Raw genomic sequence first — 17299 nt, 5'->3', positions numbered from 1 at the left:
TGATTTGGGGGCAAGAAATTTCGATTTAAACGAGGTGACTTGAACGTATCACCACGGGTCATCAAAATAAGCCGAACCATTAGCTTATGCTAGCTTGTTGGTGTTGCCCACGGAAACCTGTAAGTCACTTTTAGTTTACCTACCTTCCTGCTGCCTTCATATAACAATATGTAATTTGTCCATGGCAAAATGATATAAAATGCAGTTTTGTTTACGTGTTTTGTGCAAGTATAAGTAAGACAAGCGACCACTGTGTGCTAACGCTATTTAGCTTTGTTTGTTGTTTTTTTGCTTCATTTCTGACAGTTCTTGATTTGTGGTTTTAATATTACTATTATATGTAATATGTGATATGTTATTTACTACTTGACAAACTGTGCTGAGTGATATACGCGACTGTCCGGTGAAAATTATGCTAAAATGCTGCGAGTTTTCTAGTACATAGTACAAATAATGAAAACAGCGAATAGTTGCATACAGGGTTTTAATAGTGTACAACCTAATGTTATTTTAAAAAGGTAAACCAGCTATTTCAAAAGCGTACCAATGTGTTTGCTTAATAAATCACAATTTAATGTTATGCATGTTATTTAATATTTATTGAAGACTGAAAACTGTCCACAAATGTTTTATTGGCAACAAAACAAATCTCTTGCAACCCATCTGTGGATTCTGACCCAGTGTCTGGGAATGACTGACACAATGTATGTGTAAGTATGTTGGGTTTGTACCACTGAAGGCAGCAACCTGAATTCATCTGCCATAGCATGGCTGGGGTCAGCAAGAATTGACCTGGCCTTCTTTAAATCCCCACACTTGCACATGTGAGAGAGATTATTCAAGGTTAAGTCTGTCACTTTGCAGCACACCTTTACAATGCCATGTCAACTGCTCCTGTTCTTCCAACAGATAAAAGTGAAAGTTTAAACCATTCAATAAAACATTTTCATAAAACTGTTAACTACCTGCTGTGATGATGTGAGGTACAATTTGCAGTCGTTGACTCCACACCTGTCTTTACAGAATGGCTTCATTTAGCTGGAAGAGGAAAGTTGGTGAGAAGGTGTCAAAGTCAGTTTTGCAGCAATTTGAGGCAGAGGTGGAGAAGAAAGACGGTGGCCCAGGTCACTCTGCCCAGGAGGAAGAGGAGGAGGAGGAGGACGTGGACTGGCTGCACGCCATTAAGCGGCGGCGGGAGGTTCTGCAGGAGGACTGTGCTTCCAAGAGCAAGAGACTGAAGGACGAGGGTGCTCTTCTGGCAGAAGAAGGCAGGTGAGGGAAGGTTGCACGTTGGACTCCCTGTTCGCTGCGTGCACATTATTCCAGTGGCAGCTTTAAAAACAACATACCTAAAACATAGCATATTCTGACTTTGATTACTTGCATATATTGATCAATTAATCGATCACTCAAACATTAGTCGTTGTGACACTTCTTGGGACAAGTTAGGATTTTAGCTGATGATATTTCAATAACTAGAAAAATGTACAGTGTACTCTTAAATCCTGGACAATGAATATTTGCTGTCATTAAACCAATTAAACTAATGCTGAACAAAGAAGCTCAATATGTACACTGACATTTTTTTTAAATGTTGATATTCTATTATTCAGAATAATTCATATTCTGTCCCAGAGTTATATCTGTCAGTATAACCCTCAGAATAAACTGATCCAAACTCATGAACCTTAATAGTATCCAGAGGTGTTTAGTTAAACAAAGCTCAGCTTTGCCAATAATTAGATGTGATATTACCGTTTCTCCAGAAGGGGGCACTATTGCACAGAGCATACATATGTCCAACCCAGCGAGATTTCTCCCGACTCACCTCACCAGTAAAGAAATGCCATCAAACAAACAAACAATTATTTATGTAATATGTGTGCCACATATGTGTGACTTGTCCTATTTTTACAATAGGACAAGATACAATTTCTTTGAAAGGTGATATGCAATCATCATTCCTTTACAGATTTAAAATGAAAAACCCATGCAGCTTTTCCTCTTCTTAGGATGAAAGTATTGAAATCATAAAGATTTTTGGGGCATATTTACATTGTAGTAAATCACATTTTGCCTCTTTTTAGGACTTTTTAAAGTTATCATTTGCCTATTTTCTTCCTCCATCTTATAAACTATAACTGTTTAATTATAATAAATAGTAGAAAAGGTTTCTTAACTTCTGTAACCAGTTATTAAACCACAAGTAATGGCTGCATTTTATGTATGCACTGCAGTTTTTTTTAACTTTTGAATGAAGTTTTAGTAAATAAGCAACAAGAGAATACAAATGCACAATTTGTAGTACTTTGCAGATTAATGAATAATAATAATGAGCCAGTGCTGATTATTTAAGAATAAAAAGGCAAATATTGTCCCACCTCTAGTTGAGTGCTAAATGCTAAATAGTGCTTTGCGTTTACTTATATTCCTCTGCTTTTGGAACTTAAATATCCATTTAGTGCGACCATTACATTGTGTGAAAATGTAATTATCGAATATGTGCGTTTGATAGAAGCCAATGGTAGAAAACTGAACAAACATCCAATAATGAGATCGTTACCTGATATTTCTTTCATGGCAATTGGCCTTTTAGCCAAACAACTTTCAAACCCCTCAGTCCAGAAGATGTAATGCTGTTGCCCTCAGTGACGGCCTGTAATTGTGTTTGCGAGGAGAAAGTGGATCTTGCTGGGGAAATGATGTCTTGCTTGCTGCTCCATAATGACCGTTCAGAGGTTTGAGATGGTGTCTGGCAAGGGATGACTCTGTGAGGGCTTTTTTCTCTCTCCTCTAACAACATTGACTTCTGATGTCATTCACTTTTCTTTTCTTTTTTTTTTTAAACCAAGTTTTAGATGTTTCAGAACCAAAAAACAAAGATGTTTCTGAACCTGTTTGTGATCTTAGCGTCCTGAGTCACATCATGTCTTATGTAACTTTTGGCTGTTTTTAAGGACAGCCAGTGTTGTTTTATGTGTATTAATCAGGTCGGCAGTCGGGGCACGATTTCCTGCTCTCCCACAATTTGTTAACCCTTTTTTTTTTTTTTTTTTTAAACATGCAGAAACACTCTTCGTCCTCCAGCACACTAAAAACACTTTCTGTAATCACAGTTTTGGTATGAATAGGCTGATTGACACTTTTATTCATCAACAATACCGGAGTAATGACGGTCCATTGTCTGTCTGACTGCCACACGTTTTTGAATAAAAGGAAACAAAACAAAACAAAAAAAATTGACTGCATGTTCACTCGTAAATTTTCTTTTTGAAAGGAAGGTTGAAAGCTCATTCAGAGTCTTCAGACATTTGTAAAACAGCCTCACAAAGACTTTGGCAAGGCTCAACAGGCATTTGTAGGTAGCCTTAAAGGTGATTGACAGTTTCACAGAGACATCACATGAAAGAAAAAAAAAAATTAGCGCATACGGTTGTTGTGTTATGTCTCATTTTATATCTTGAATATCTAGTTGTTGGGAGGTGTGGGAGTTTTGTGAGGCAGCATTGAAATACTACACATAGTTTCCTGATTTGTTCGGCTCCCAGCCTCCATGCTGCATCAGTTTTTTTTTTTTTTTTTTTTTCAAAGACAAAATTAAGCTTGCGAATTCAAGTCTGGCATTCGTAGTATATTTCAAATACTCTGCATTTTCAGTTTTGTGGTTTAGATTAGCCTGTCACTTTATTGGTTGAGTTTCTTAGATACACATGGTTACAAAACCATGTGTTGGGGATATTTCATTCTTTTGGACTGCAGTGTGGCATGGTCACGATGTCCTTGCACTCTTTTTTTTTTTTTTAAACTCGGCACAAAAATGTGATCCTGATCCCAGTTAGTTTCATATTTGTTCACTCTGTCTTCAAACTAAACATGAATGTGTACTGTTTTGCAGATATTTCTCTTCAACCTTCTTAATTGGTCTCTTGCCGTTTCCATCCTGCCTTTGATTTATCTATTGTTATAACAACAGAGGAGACATTTTTATCTTTCATGCTTCATGTGGCGTATGGCTTTATTGCCAATATTTCTTTTTTTTCTTTTTTCAGTGTCATTTGCATCATCTGGTGATGAGATTTCCTCACCCTGGTCCCATTTCCTCACTCTGCGTCTGTGATATATATTTCCTCATGCTTTGGTCCTAGTGTGGCTGTAATCTGAATATTGATAACAAAGTGATGTTACTGGCCTCAATGTGTGATTTTAATTCCTTTTGAGTGTGCCCGGATATTCCTCTCAATAAAGCTGTAAAAGATATAGACCAGACAGACGCAATATCACATCCAGGATTTCAATTTATAACCTTGCTTATGAGGAGGAAGTGATTGAGTCAATATTGACTTGAACAGGTGAGACAGTGTGCGTGAACATTTGCATTGTGTCCATTCCCCATGTTACAGCAAGGAAGATCTGTTTGCCACATTTAAACATTCGTAAACTAATCTATGCAAAAACAGATGAGTAAATATAGAGTGATGTTGACTGAGTGGATTGAGGCTGCAGTGACCTTTAAGACGAATGCATCACTGGACCTGGGTGTGTTGGTTTAACCTACAGTGGCCTTTGTGTGCCCTGTGTTACTACTGTCAGTCAGGTGGATGGTTGTGTGCTGTGGAGTAAATTTGAAACGACCTGTTTCCTTTTTTTCCCTCTCTCTCTGCGAGCCACTTGAACAGAAATCATTCGTTCTCTTATTAGAAATGTTCAGTTAAGTTCAGTGAAATGTACGCTCGTGCAGAAACGGCACAGGAACAGTAAGATTAAACCCCAAACTGCATTCTCTAGGTCGAGATGAAGTCACACCAACAACAGGTGGCAGCCAGTCAAATCACATTTTTGCGTCTATGCTTAAACACTTCACCAGGCAAGACCGTTCTCCATGTTGCTGGTGTTTTTTGTCAGTCATAAACACAGCAGACATTTAATATCTGTCTTGTGATATAGTGTCCTCCTTCCTCATGCAATACTTTGTTCTCTGTGTTGAATGAATAGAGATAGCCTGTATTTTTAAAGCTCCCATAGAGTGTTCCCATAGCACATATATATGAGTTATGGAGGTCTACTTACATACATTAACTTGTTTTTATGGTCAAAAACCTCCTAGTTGCTGTAAATGAGCCAATAGAAATCTCTCCTCACTGAAGCTCTTGTCAGTTGCGCTGTTTCAGACTGAAATCTCACCCCCAGAAGACAGACTGTGTTGTGATTGGCCAGCCAGGGAGGGCTTTCCCAGCTGTCTTGTGATTGGCCAATACCTGGAAGTGACGTAATTAGCACACCAGATCTCAAAAGCGCAGCTCCCCCTCTGGAACGGTGGATGCACTGCTACTCATTATCAAAACATTGTTTTAACAATGTTTAAAAATAGCTTCATCACAACTCCCCGCCACAGTCCCTTTTATGCCTTTTATGCCATCACTTAAAGGGGACATATTATGCTAAATCAACTTTTTAATAATTGAAATCCTTATCCTTAGACCTTTAAGGTGGACCTAAAGAAATACAACTAAACCAAGAGTTCTTAACCGGGCTATTTTGGCAGGGTAATTGAACTGCTGTGGTGCTTCATCCTTATGGTATTTTGACCAAAGCACCACGGAACTAGTTTAACTTGAAAAATATGAGGGTATAATATGACCCCTTTAAGCAACATTATCAACTCTTACAACAGATACGCTGTTGCTAACTTCCAATAGCTGCCTTCAACATTGAGCACAGCCACCAACAAGCCCCAACTCATACATGTGAGTCTGCATTTACTCGCATGAATTAGGCTGCAGGGTCATTTGTGCTTATTCACCATCCATGTAAAAGGTAAAAGAAGAAAGGGAAGGCTGTTTCAACCTATTTTTTTCCTCATTGTATCTCCCAATCTTAACGCTGATTGCTATAGATATTTGCATCTATTCATGTCTTTTCTTTCACTGGGCGTAATGTCATTGGGCAAAGTCTCACCGCGTGACCCTTAGATCAGCATTACTCTTGAATTTGCTGAGCCCGATTCTGGCAATTCGAGTCACTGTCTGTCATTTAGTTTACACTTTTCGCAGTTTTCCCACCCACTCAACAAACTGACGTAGTGCCAGAATAGAGTTTCAGGTGCAGAGAGGGAATGAAAGTGCCTCCATTCTCCTGATTACAAATCAGTAACCTGTCAAAAGCTGTTACTTTGAGGTAAAAAAAAAAAAAAAAGAAGAAATGTTGTAGTGTTGTTTAAAGTTCCACTCTTTCTTTACTCGGACTGTTGTTGCTGATGGTAGGTCATCCTATCTCTGAAATGGGTGGTCCACAAGGCTCTATCCCTGGTCTTATGTGGTCTATAGCATAATTATGATAAATAAAAACTTCTGGTCCTGACTCATCTTGAGTCTGGCTTTCATCACTTCCGATTATTTTGACATATTATAATGACAGAGAAGTGTTAAAGGCAGAAAGAGCCAAGTATCTTGTTTTCTCCTCTTCCTCCACTGACTCTGAATCTGGCACACGCGTAGCTCTTGTTGAGTCATACAAATGCTTAGGTATTTGGCTTGACGGTAGACTTTTATTCAAGGCTCATTATGATTGAAAAATTAAAAATCAAACTAGTTGGTCTACTTCCAGTCATGAAGCTATAATGAAATCCACTTTCATGTCTGTCCTCATTACTGTGCTTTGTATTGTACGTTGGGTTGGACCTCCCTACAGTCGAGACGAAATAGACTCATGTTATTCATTTATAACTTTCTGCTGTTGAACTATACCAAACTACCTCACTTCTCTTCTCTCGTTCAAATACGTTATCCACAGTACGTGACCCAGCCGACATTTAACCTCAGAAGCCCCTCATGCAGGCACTAACGCGGACAGAACCTGTTTCAGGTACTCTGTACCATTTAAATAAAATGAACTACAAACTGCCTTCAATTGAACTGTGTGTTATAGAGCCTTGTATTGCATATTTATTGGTTCTTGAACTCGGATCTACAGTCTCTGCTTCTGAGAAGTTATATGCAAGAAACGGAAACAAACGTGACGACATACCGTATGTTATGTTGCATAACCTCACATTTCAGGGTGGAGGCCATGGAGTGGCTGCCCAGTTTACTGCTTGTCTGTGTAGGATGTTGATTTGACTGTATTCTGTAACAAACAAGTATGGTCTATAAATAACCCATCCATCCATCCATTATCTACCACGATAGACGGGGTACATCCTGGATAGTTCGCCAGTCCATTGCCATGCATAACTATCCCATATTACAAGTCATTTCGTTTTCAGTAGACATGAATAAATGTGTGAATTTGACTAATGTGTTTTTGAACCTTGTGTATTTTCTGTAGGCACTGGGAGGCCATTAAGAAGTGGGATGAAGCCATCCAGCTAACTCCAGACAACCCACTACTTTATGAGATGAAGTCTCAGGTTCGGTATACTTTGTTTTATTTAATCTTACTATCTTTTTTACATGATAATGTTCTACTTCTTGTTCACTGTTCTTGTCACATCCACTTATTGGTGTTCTTATAGGACCACTGTGCCAGTTTTTGTGACAACTAGTGGTGAGACTAAATATTTTAACAGAGGACACCAGGAGACAATGTTTTCATATGTTTAATGGCTGCGTCTTTTCCCAAAAATCAGCTAAACGCTCTTATTGTACGGTCTACTTGTTCAGTTCTTTTACTGTTTTTAATTTAAAAATTAATATTGTGTAATTTTTCTGATGATATTTGGAAACCCCCACAGTTACATGTGTGTATTATGATATTCTATCTCCCAAAACGAAGAAATAAATAGCCAAACATGATTTTTCGTTCCGTTTTACAGTCTGTGTATTGTGAAGATAAGAATACTGATACTGCCTGAAACACATTCCCATGCCTACTCATTTTTAGGCTAAGGGGGGGCATTCAGAGTGGGTTTAAGACCCAGCTGTGCTCGCAACATCCTCTGACAGTTTGATGTGTTCTCGACTGCATATTTTAAACTCGAATGGGGGTTTTAAAAGTTTGAGTTTGCACTTTCCCACCCAGGTACAGATATAACAGATATCTTCATTTCAGATATAGAGTGACTGTCCTCGTATGCTTCCACTTCAAAGCGTGAAAGGCATGCACGATTTTGTTCGTCTTGGCTGCTGTAGAAACATGACAGCGTCAGACAGCGGCAGCCTCTGTAAAGCTATACTCTTGCCCTGAAGTTCATATAAAAGGTTTATTCTCAGGCTAGAAAAAACAAGAGATTACTGTAAAGCACACTTTTGCTTTTACAAACCTATTCATGGGTGGTATATGTAGTATAAATAGGTATACGAGTTTTGCCAATAAATCCTCATAAATGTCACACTTTGGACCTATAAAAGATTGATTCATTTTTTCCAAGGCAGAACTCTTTGGTTATCTTTTTGTATAAATCATTAATCAAAGTACTATTACTGATTTTTTTTTTCCAAATATGCTCGGTGTCCAAAGGGTTACTCCAAACCTGAAAGAAGTCTTTTCAGCAGCCAGACTATGGGTAATGTGGATAAAATGGACTATGACCTCATGGTTAACACATAGTATGTTTCTGCCGTTCCCTGGTACAAGTGTGTCTAAAACATGATGCGGTCCAACAGCTGCCTGCAGAGTTTGGAAGTGTAGCTTTACATCTGGACAGAGCCTTTCTTTATATCTGATAGGGACGTTTTGTGTTCAGGATATTCCAAGGAAATAATAGCCAGCAGTTCTGTGTATGTGATTTATTAATCAGGCATCATGGCCACATTGTCCCTCTTTCAGCTGCCACGTTGGTATGCTTTGAGTCAGATAAGTGATATCAGCATGGTGATCACATTGCTGAAAGTCTGCAGTATATTTCCAGCAGATTTATTGTTTTTTCCTTTTTTATTTTCTCTTGTTCCTTTCACTCGCTCTTCATTTGAATTGATACCTTGTCTGTTTTTCTCTTTCATATCTGAGCTGCTGGTTTTTCACTGTGTCCCCCAACATGCACAGAGCATCTATCCAAAGATAGTCCACATATATGTGGGAAGAGTGTACAAGCCACAGGAGTTAGTGAGAGTTATTGAGAGGAACAGAGCTTCATTATTTCTTATTCATTTACTCCTACTAACACAATAAAATTCCTCATATCCATCTGCATCCACGTCACACGGAGTATTGTATGCCTAATATAACATCACTGCTGTAGGATTTTTTTTTGCATTATGCCATGACTAACTTGAAATTTGACATATGCACTGACATCTGTTTTCGCTAAGCTCCGGCTCCATGTGTGTGACTGCAACACATCCAACCCATTATTGTCCATTATCAGCGTTGATGTTGTTCTTTAATCATTAGGCCGAAAGGATGCCGGCCCACATCATGTCCCCATTACTTGCCTGTATGACGAGGGCAGTTACAGTGACGCTGGCCGTTCGCTTCCCTGCATCACTGTCTCTGAATCAGTCAGTCTTGCTTTTCCGGCAGCACATTGGCCCGAGTGTAAAAATGTCACCACCTCCCTCCGGAATGATTTCAATGTTAAGGGGATTTTGCAGATTGTGAGAACCGATTCCTGTGGTCGTAAAATGTGTTGCGGGTTTTGTGATAAAGTCAGTCAGTTTAATTAGGTCCTGGAGGGTAATTTTGGGATGTTCTGAACTTCTGGTTATCATTTGCTATATTTCAGAGTCATAATTCTCCCTTCATTATGAATGAAAGAGAGGCACGTCTTGTTCTGTATTTAGTGGAGTTTAATAGTCTTGTCTGTGTATCAAGAGTTTTAAAAGACAAACCATATCAGCCATAGTAAAATACCGTATGGATTGCATCTTAATTTTGCGTTGTAGTTTTCTGGGGGATGGCTCTCATCAAGGCTCAAGGTTTTTTGGCTTGTCCTCATAGGAGAACCCTTTTTGGCTCCAGGTAGAAACTTTTTATAAAGGTTCCATCTGGAACCCTTTTGGAGGATTTCACCAAGAACCCTTTTAAAACCGTTAATTCAGCAAAGGGGTTTTAAAGGGTTCTGTGGCTCAAAATGGTTCTTACTGGAACCATTAGTGTTACCAAGAACCCTTGAAAAACCCTTTCTTCTGGAAAGAACCTCAGCCCTTGTAGAAGGACACTTTTGGAACCATTATTTCTAAGAATGTGGCTACTATACTATAGTGTAGTTCACATGAAAATGTTTGCGTGTCAAAATTGATAATTCTTCCATGTCAGTTCTCTTAACACAGTTTTCATTATTATTTCCAAGGTATTCCTTGATGATAACCATGTTATTATTTAAATAATTGTTGTCATACTATTACATATATTGTTATAATATACTGCATAACTGTAAGACCTGGTTCAGACAGGATGTGTGGCATCTGTGCTGTGTCTAGCTCACTGTTCTGACTTTATTTTTTGATTTATAGCTGTCAGAAAGCGGCATTAGTTTTCTTTACTCAGACGCGTAGCGGGAGAATCTGCACAGCTGCTAAAATAGTTTTTAAAAGTAAAATATTTATGTTTTTCATGTATTTACAGAGTCAGCCGAGACACTAAATTGACTATAATCGTGAACTGCTTTTACTTTTGTAGTAGATCTGTCTATTTTCTTGACTTATTCAGGCTGTAACATATAAAAAGACTAACTGAACTTTCAAAATAATTTTCACAATACATTGTCAGTGGTGCATAATGCGCTCTTTCATAATAGGACACAGAGATCCACAGACAACTCGCAGTTGCTCTGCAGTGTCAAAGTAGCTTAACAACAACTTGTGTGTAACCACATACGTATATGATCTTCATAGCTGACATAGCAGCACTGAGGAGGGTTTTAGGCACTTATGTTACAGCCACAGTCCCAGACAGAAAATTGCACCGTAGTGGAAAATAAAACCCTTCCAATGCTCGAGTCCAAGAGTTAACAATAAGAATCTATAAAAATATTGACCGTTCTGCAGATCTACACGGTGGTATCAGCTCTTAGGAGCTCGACTTCCACGTGACTGTAAAGCAAAAAAACGTGTCCTTTTACTAATAATCCATTTAGCGTCTCTATTAAGGATGATTCAGAAGACGACGGTTAATGAGGTTAATGAGTTCAGTGTGACGCTGTTGAATGTAAACGTATGTATCATTGAGAAGCTAAGTCAATTACAGGGAGTAATCATGTGATCATGACTGCAGCTGTTCTACAGTCACATCTCTAAGGCTAAAGGCATTTACGAGAAACATCTATTTGGTAAATAATTTCTCAGTTGAAAGAGTGAAGTCTGTATAATATTACACAAAAAGTACATACGTTACCAAATCATGTCTAATGGGGCGATTTTCTGCATATTTGTTTTCAGAACCCACAGAGACATTAAATAACATTTTGATTACGTTAAAAAAAACACCTTATCCACTTTCAAAACACATGAACTAATCATTTCAGCCGTAATTTGTTTGTATGTTGTCTTTTTGTTGAACAATCCATAGCTCAGACAATAAAAAAGAAACACATTTTACATTAGGTTTAAATTATGAAATCTTACTTCTACCATTATGCCCACAATTGCCTTTTCTTTCTTTACCATTTTAAATGTTTGCTGGATTAGTTTGTATATTTTGAGACCTGAAGCAAAAGTTAATAATTTGTGTTGAAAATAATACTCACAAATCATTTAAAAAGAACACTATGCATTATCTCTAGCAGCTACATTCACTGTACGTTCATATGTATTTATGTTACACATTTTAAGTAGAGTAGATATTATTTTTGCTTTGGCAGTTCTTAAATGATCTTGTAATGATGATGATCCTTTTGAGAGGAAGCCAAAGGTCAGATGCAGACTGATGCTGTAGGATTTTACTTCCTCTTTCATAACTACATGTTGAGCAAAGCAACTTTCCGTGCTGAATCAAAAATATATAATGTTGCTGATTAAACATTAAAGGTCCCATATTATCCAAAATTACATTTTTTTATTCATTTAAATCCTTATATTTGGGACTCTGGAGGTCCTATCAGTCGCCAAAGTTTGAAAAAAGATGACTCACTGATGTTTTTGTGGTCCTCCTCACTCTAAGTACAGGAGATGAAACACGCGATGTTGACTTCCACGCTCACTGGGACGTCACAATGTGCTAAATTCCTCGAATTGTTGTCTCGCGGAGCTCCGCTTTGTCCGTAAAACACGCAAGAGTGCTGGAGACGGCAACGGCATCCGAAAACCGAAAGTCTGTGAAGTCCGCAAAAAGTTCTATTCTTGGCTCCACAGTGCAGCACAGAGTTCTACACAAACTTCCAGCCTCAGAGGATTTATCTGTCCAGTGGATACATGTTGTATATGATGGCAATGTGCCTGCTAGAGCCTGCAAATGATCACTTGTACAAATGCTAACTGCTGTTAGCTCCCAGTAGCTGATTTCCTGTCCCTTATGTTTCGTTTGACTTATTTATTTTATTATATATATATTTTTTTTTGATACTACTAAACAGAGCGCTCTGAACAGGGCTGTTTTGGCAGGGTGATTGAACTGCTGCTGCCCTTCATCCTTATGGTATTTTGACCAAAGCATGTCACAGACATGTTCATTAGGACACCAGGGAACTAGTTTAACTTGGAGAAATAGGATATAATATGGGACCTGTAAACTCTTTTATTACAAGATCAGTCTGCACATCAGCACTTCAAAGGGAGATCACGTCTCTTGTCCTTTACTGAATTGAGCTCTGCTGAAACCACAGATCATCTAAAGATCACTGTCCTGTGTCTCAACAGGTATTGACCATCCTGCAGGAAGTGTTCCCAGCAGTGAAAACTGCAGAGATGGCAGTCAAGTTCCGCCCCCTGTGGTGGGAGGGCTGGCAGACTCTCGGCCGAGCACAGCTCAACCTTGGTGAGGTGGATCTGGTGAGTAATGCTGGCACAACACACACTGCATGACAACAACGCAGAATGTTGGATGCATTCAACGGTCGTTTGGAAGCAGTTGGTCGCTCCTTGTTTTCCTTTGCACATTGTGTGACAAACGAAGCACAACAAAGCTGAAATGCACCCACACTTAAAAATTAGGTGGGCAGTGAATTTGTTTTGTGTATGCCCAGCTTTAAGGACGTCTGAGGCTGTTGTCAACTGCAAGCCATTTTGGCTTTCGCTAACAAATTTCAAGCTGGCACAAAGTGGCTGTTCCAGAGTTATCTCACTCGTACTGCAAAGTGATTGATGACCTCTTGCTCAATCAGTCTGAGTCATTAATAGCCTGTGCTGGAATGTTCACATTTCAGTGTTTGATTTTTGTAATAAACCGCTCGTTTCTCTTTGTCTTTAAAGTCAGTCGCGTACTATTTTTTTCTTCTTGAAGAGCCGTTATGATATGTCAGTCTGTTTACTACTTTTCACAGTCTCGAACGAAACGAAGTGCCACTTACAAAGCACACCCAGGTGCCTGGGGCTTGGACGATTGCTTAAATTGCCCCTGAACGTGCCGGGACCTGTGGGTGTATGAAACATTTGGATCGCAGTTGCGCTGTTCGCACATTCAGAACCGAGCGAGCGAGGCTGAACTCATAAAACCTTTCATCCAGTGGTGCTGTGTCACTCCTACGTGTCCTAGAGAAAAGAGACCTGTCCTGCGGCACCAAAAACAATAGGAAGTGTTGAAAGTTAGTCAAGCTTTTAGCTAAACCAAACATAGACACACCTCCTTGTGTAATAGAGCTATTGGGAAGTGAAGGGGGGGGGGCACGGGTCTATTTTTAGCAAGGCTTGTTCAGTCCAGTTTTAAAGTTTTGTATGCATCGACATGTTTAAGTGCTTGTTAGTGCAACTGTAAGTGCACTGATTCCCTATTATCTTTTTTCAAGAGTCTCCTCTTTGTCCTTGTCTTCCTAACTATTCAGTCACCTCTGTCCCCTCAGAAGAATGGAGTCTACCCAAGTCAGGAAAAAAAACTAATTGAGTGATTTGGTGTTTGTCTTACTGTTTTAAAAATGTTGGAAGCCGACATTGACAACATGACAGCTCTGTACCCATATATCATCTTCTTATTATTGCACTGCTCTTTGCCCCGAGGCCAGTTTTCTGCCTGCAGTGGCATTTCATCTTTTGAAGGATAACATACTTTCCAAAGAAACACTTAATGATAGTCTATAGTCTGTTCAAGATCAAACATGATGCGTTGTGTTTGGGCACAAACAGTTTCATTTGTTCGAAATCTGTAATCATTGTTCATGGTGTCAAAAACCAATTTAGTCGCATTTGACTGCACCTCTAAGTTGTCAGCCATGTTGGCTCCATGTGAGATCCCCATTGAGAGGTGAACAAAAAGGCACAGTCGGTTGCCACAAGAAAACAAACAGCTATTAAAGTCTTGCTTATTATTTATCAATCATTTACTTCATCAGTTGTTGAAGGCCTAGACGTGCAAGTTGAGAGAAAATGGAGATAGTTTTTTGTTCTGCTTAATGTTTGGTGCTCCCGTGACATGATCTCACCATGCCTTTAACCTCAGACCGAGCACAAAGCCCTGTTCTTGTGCAGAAGTTGGATTCAAAGAAGGAGTGACTCACTGTATCACTGGTGACAGGTGCAATTGAAAAGCTGAGCTTTCCCTACGTGAAGATATTAACTCATCTGAGATGCATTTTCTTGTCTGTAGTTTTGCATGTAATCTGTTAAAAATACTCTGGAAGGTACCACATGAATTATAACATACTTAAATTATTTATATCCATTGCATCACTGGAGCTTCAGTTTAATTCTACCCACCAAAACAGGCAAAAATCCAGGAAAGAAAGACGCAGGGAAGCCAATGACAGTCTTGTCCTTGTGAAATTTGAAAACAGGCGGACACGCTTTTTAAATTGCCAACATAAATAGTGTTAGCGTGACCACGCCAACAGTTTTATAAACTGTGTAGATTATAGCAACAGCATCATCAGATGTTGAAATAACATTATTGAGGGAAAAACGTGCTTTATCCATTTTTTTTCATTTTATTTCATTAGACTAGTAAGGAACGTAGAGGCTAACATAATACAAACACTGTGCTAGCTTTGTGACTGGCGTGGTTGACAGCTAGGAGCTAGCAACGCTAGTCGAAAATGAAAAAAAATTGTGTTGTGCCTTATGGGGTTGCACAGTGTTTGTATTATGTTAGCCCTATGCTAATGCTAATCGTAGCCTCGCTAGCTTACCTCTGGAAACAGGTTCGCCAAGTTAGGACACCTCCCCGCTCCAGACAGCGCAGCTGCTGCTGATGAGCCGATGTCTGCCTGGTGCAGGGTGATAAATCAGCGAAAAATTTAAAAATCAAGGATGCACATCATCGGGCCATGCTCAACCCATATCCAAGGTCTTAGGGTAATCTGACTAACGGTCAGCGAGATATGCCCATCACAGACAGACGTAACTTGCTTTATAGATAGATGAATACCTTTGCTCGCAGAAACTGAATGTGTGATTATTACTCGCTACATATTTAATGTAATTGGCTCAATGAGCATTCTGCATGAACCTCCCATTACACAGCAATCACATGCTTAATAGGTGTTGCCTATCTGACCTGAGCTGTCGGCGTGTAAGAGTGAATTTATCTCACTGTCGCAGACAGATAATGGCTCATGTCACTTCTGATAAATACTTCAAGGTTGTAAACGGCAATCATAATCCAATCGCTGTAAAAGTGCACAGTCGGCTGCGGAATATTGACGGCTTCTTAATGAAAAGATAAATCTGCCTGAATGCATCTGATGAAATGCTGCATGAGGAACATAATGATCTTGATCGTTGACATGCTGATAAAACAAGCTTTCCTGCTTACTCAGCTGCACAGATGCCAGTGTTTTACTGTTCATCTGTAGCGTTACAATGATGAAATAAACCCAAAAGACTTGGAGCTAATTATTCAGCTAAACGTCTCTGACAGATTAAGTGCTCCAACTTTTCCCCGCCTCTGAAATCACAATGTTTGAATCCTAAAAGCTGATTGCAGCACTGTCCCTACAGGCTGTGAGGTCTTTCCAGGTTGCAATCCACCTGTGCCCATCGGAGCGTCCGCTGTGGCAAGAAGACCTGGCATGGGCGCTGAGGTTACAGAAGCAACATCTAGCAACCAAGGAGAAGACTGAGCAAGAGGAGGAAACCAAAAAACAGATCCTAAATGCCCCCGAGCTCGAGCAGGATTATGACTTTGAATCTGACGAGGTGCTGGCCGCCTGCGTGGCAGTAGCTGAGCGACAGACGCGGTATGAGGAGCTGAAGAGGACAACAGTGGTTGTAGATTCAGAGGGAAACGTACAGAATGTACACAGTGGGGACGGAGGATCAGAGGAAACAGCCGCGCCATCAAAGGAAAAGTTTGTCAAAGCGAGAGGACTTTAAACTGGTCTCAGCATGAGTCCCGTCATCCTGGTTCCATCGCTCTTTCTTTTTTTTTTTTTTTAAGGACTGAATTGGATTATTTCTGAAACTGCTCTGAGTGCATGAAGCCATTACATAGATGGGCAACATGAGAAGCGAAAAATTCTTGTGAAGGGGTATGCAGCAAATTTTAGGCAACGGCGCTTTGCTGTTTTCCATTTTCCATTTCACTGTGTTAAAATGGATGTCAAGTGTTTACATGCACACGCTTGAAGGATTGAAGACATTTAAACATCTATCCGTCACCAAAAGAGAGGCATCTACTCGCATGTTGCAAAACATGTTACTAATGCCAAGCTACAAACTTAAACATCTGCTTCATCTTAATGTGGACATTTATTATAGAATTACACAGAAGAGTGTTTCTTTGGAGTAGCCCAGAAACAGCTAATGTACTCTGTGGTTACATCAGAATCTACTTTCCGATGCTCTAAAATAACAGACGTCCACTTGAGCTGTCTCCAGCATTTAAAGAAAATAAAAACAGGATTTAAAACAGTGCTTGCTTGGAATTAATTGGCAGCTTTTTCATTTTGTGGTGTTAGCCTAAAATTCATAAAATTTCTGGATGGATGAAGGCCGTTATCAAGCAAGCTGCATCTAATCAGATTGCTGGATGTTAACTACCTGTGAGGAGTCGGTGGATATAACTGTATTGTCCACCATACTGCTCCGTAAGAGCAGACTGTTGATGCTTGACAAATAATCTGTGTGTGAATAAATAGTTGCGTGTGATGATTGTTTATTTTTCTGCATCTTTCTTTGAGGTTTAGTGTTTATATTGTACTAATGATTGTACTCCAAGGGACTTGCACATACACACAACAACAACAACAACAATCCTCAGCCATGCCGTCAGTGATAAGTCAAGGTAAGACAACTGCTCCCAATCTTGTGGTGAGGTTAGTGGAAAAATTCAGAGGGTTATA

At 39.4% G+C, this 17299-nt stretch overlaps 1 protein-coding gene across 1 annotated transcript; it reads left to right on the top strand.

Moving 5' to 3' along the window:
* Positions 1 to 64: 64 nt before the first annotated feature.
* Positions 65 to 16990, top strand: ttc33 (tetratricopeptide repeat domain 33). Its single transcript, XM_083893775.1, has 5 exons — positions 65 to 119; positions 1024 to 1272; positions 7324 to 7405; positions 12729 to 12860; positions 15957 to 16990. The coding sequence occupies exons 2-5, from the start codon at positions 1025 to 1027 to the stop codon at positions 16329 to 16331; spliced, it is 837 nt and encodes a 278-aa protein (XP_083749901.1). The 5' UTR covers positions 65 to 119; position 1024; the 3' UTR covers positions 16332 to 16990.
* Positions 16991 to 17299: the final 309 nt, after the last annotated feature.

The sequence above is a fragment of the Microchirus variegatus genome (assembly GCF_963457635.1).
Source record: "Microchirus variegatus genome assembly, chromosome: 1".
Classification (NCBI taxonomy): domain Eukaryota; kingdom Metazoa; phylum Chordata; class Actinopteri; order Pleuronectiformes; family Soleidae; genus Microchirus; species Microchirus variegatus.
Note: the sequence above shows the minus strand (reverse complement) of the source record. Positions and strands in the feature narration are given on the sequence as shown.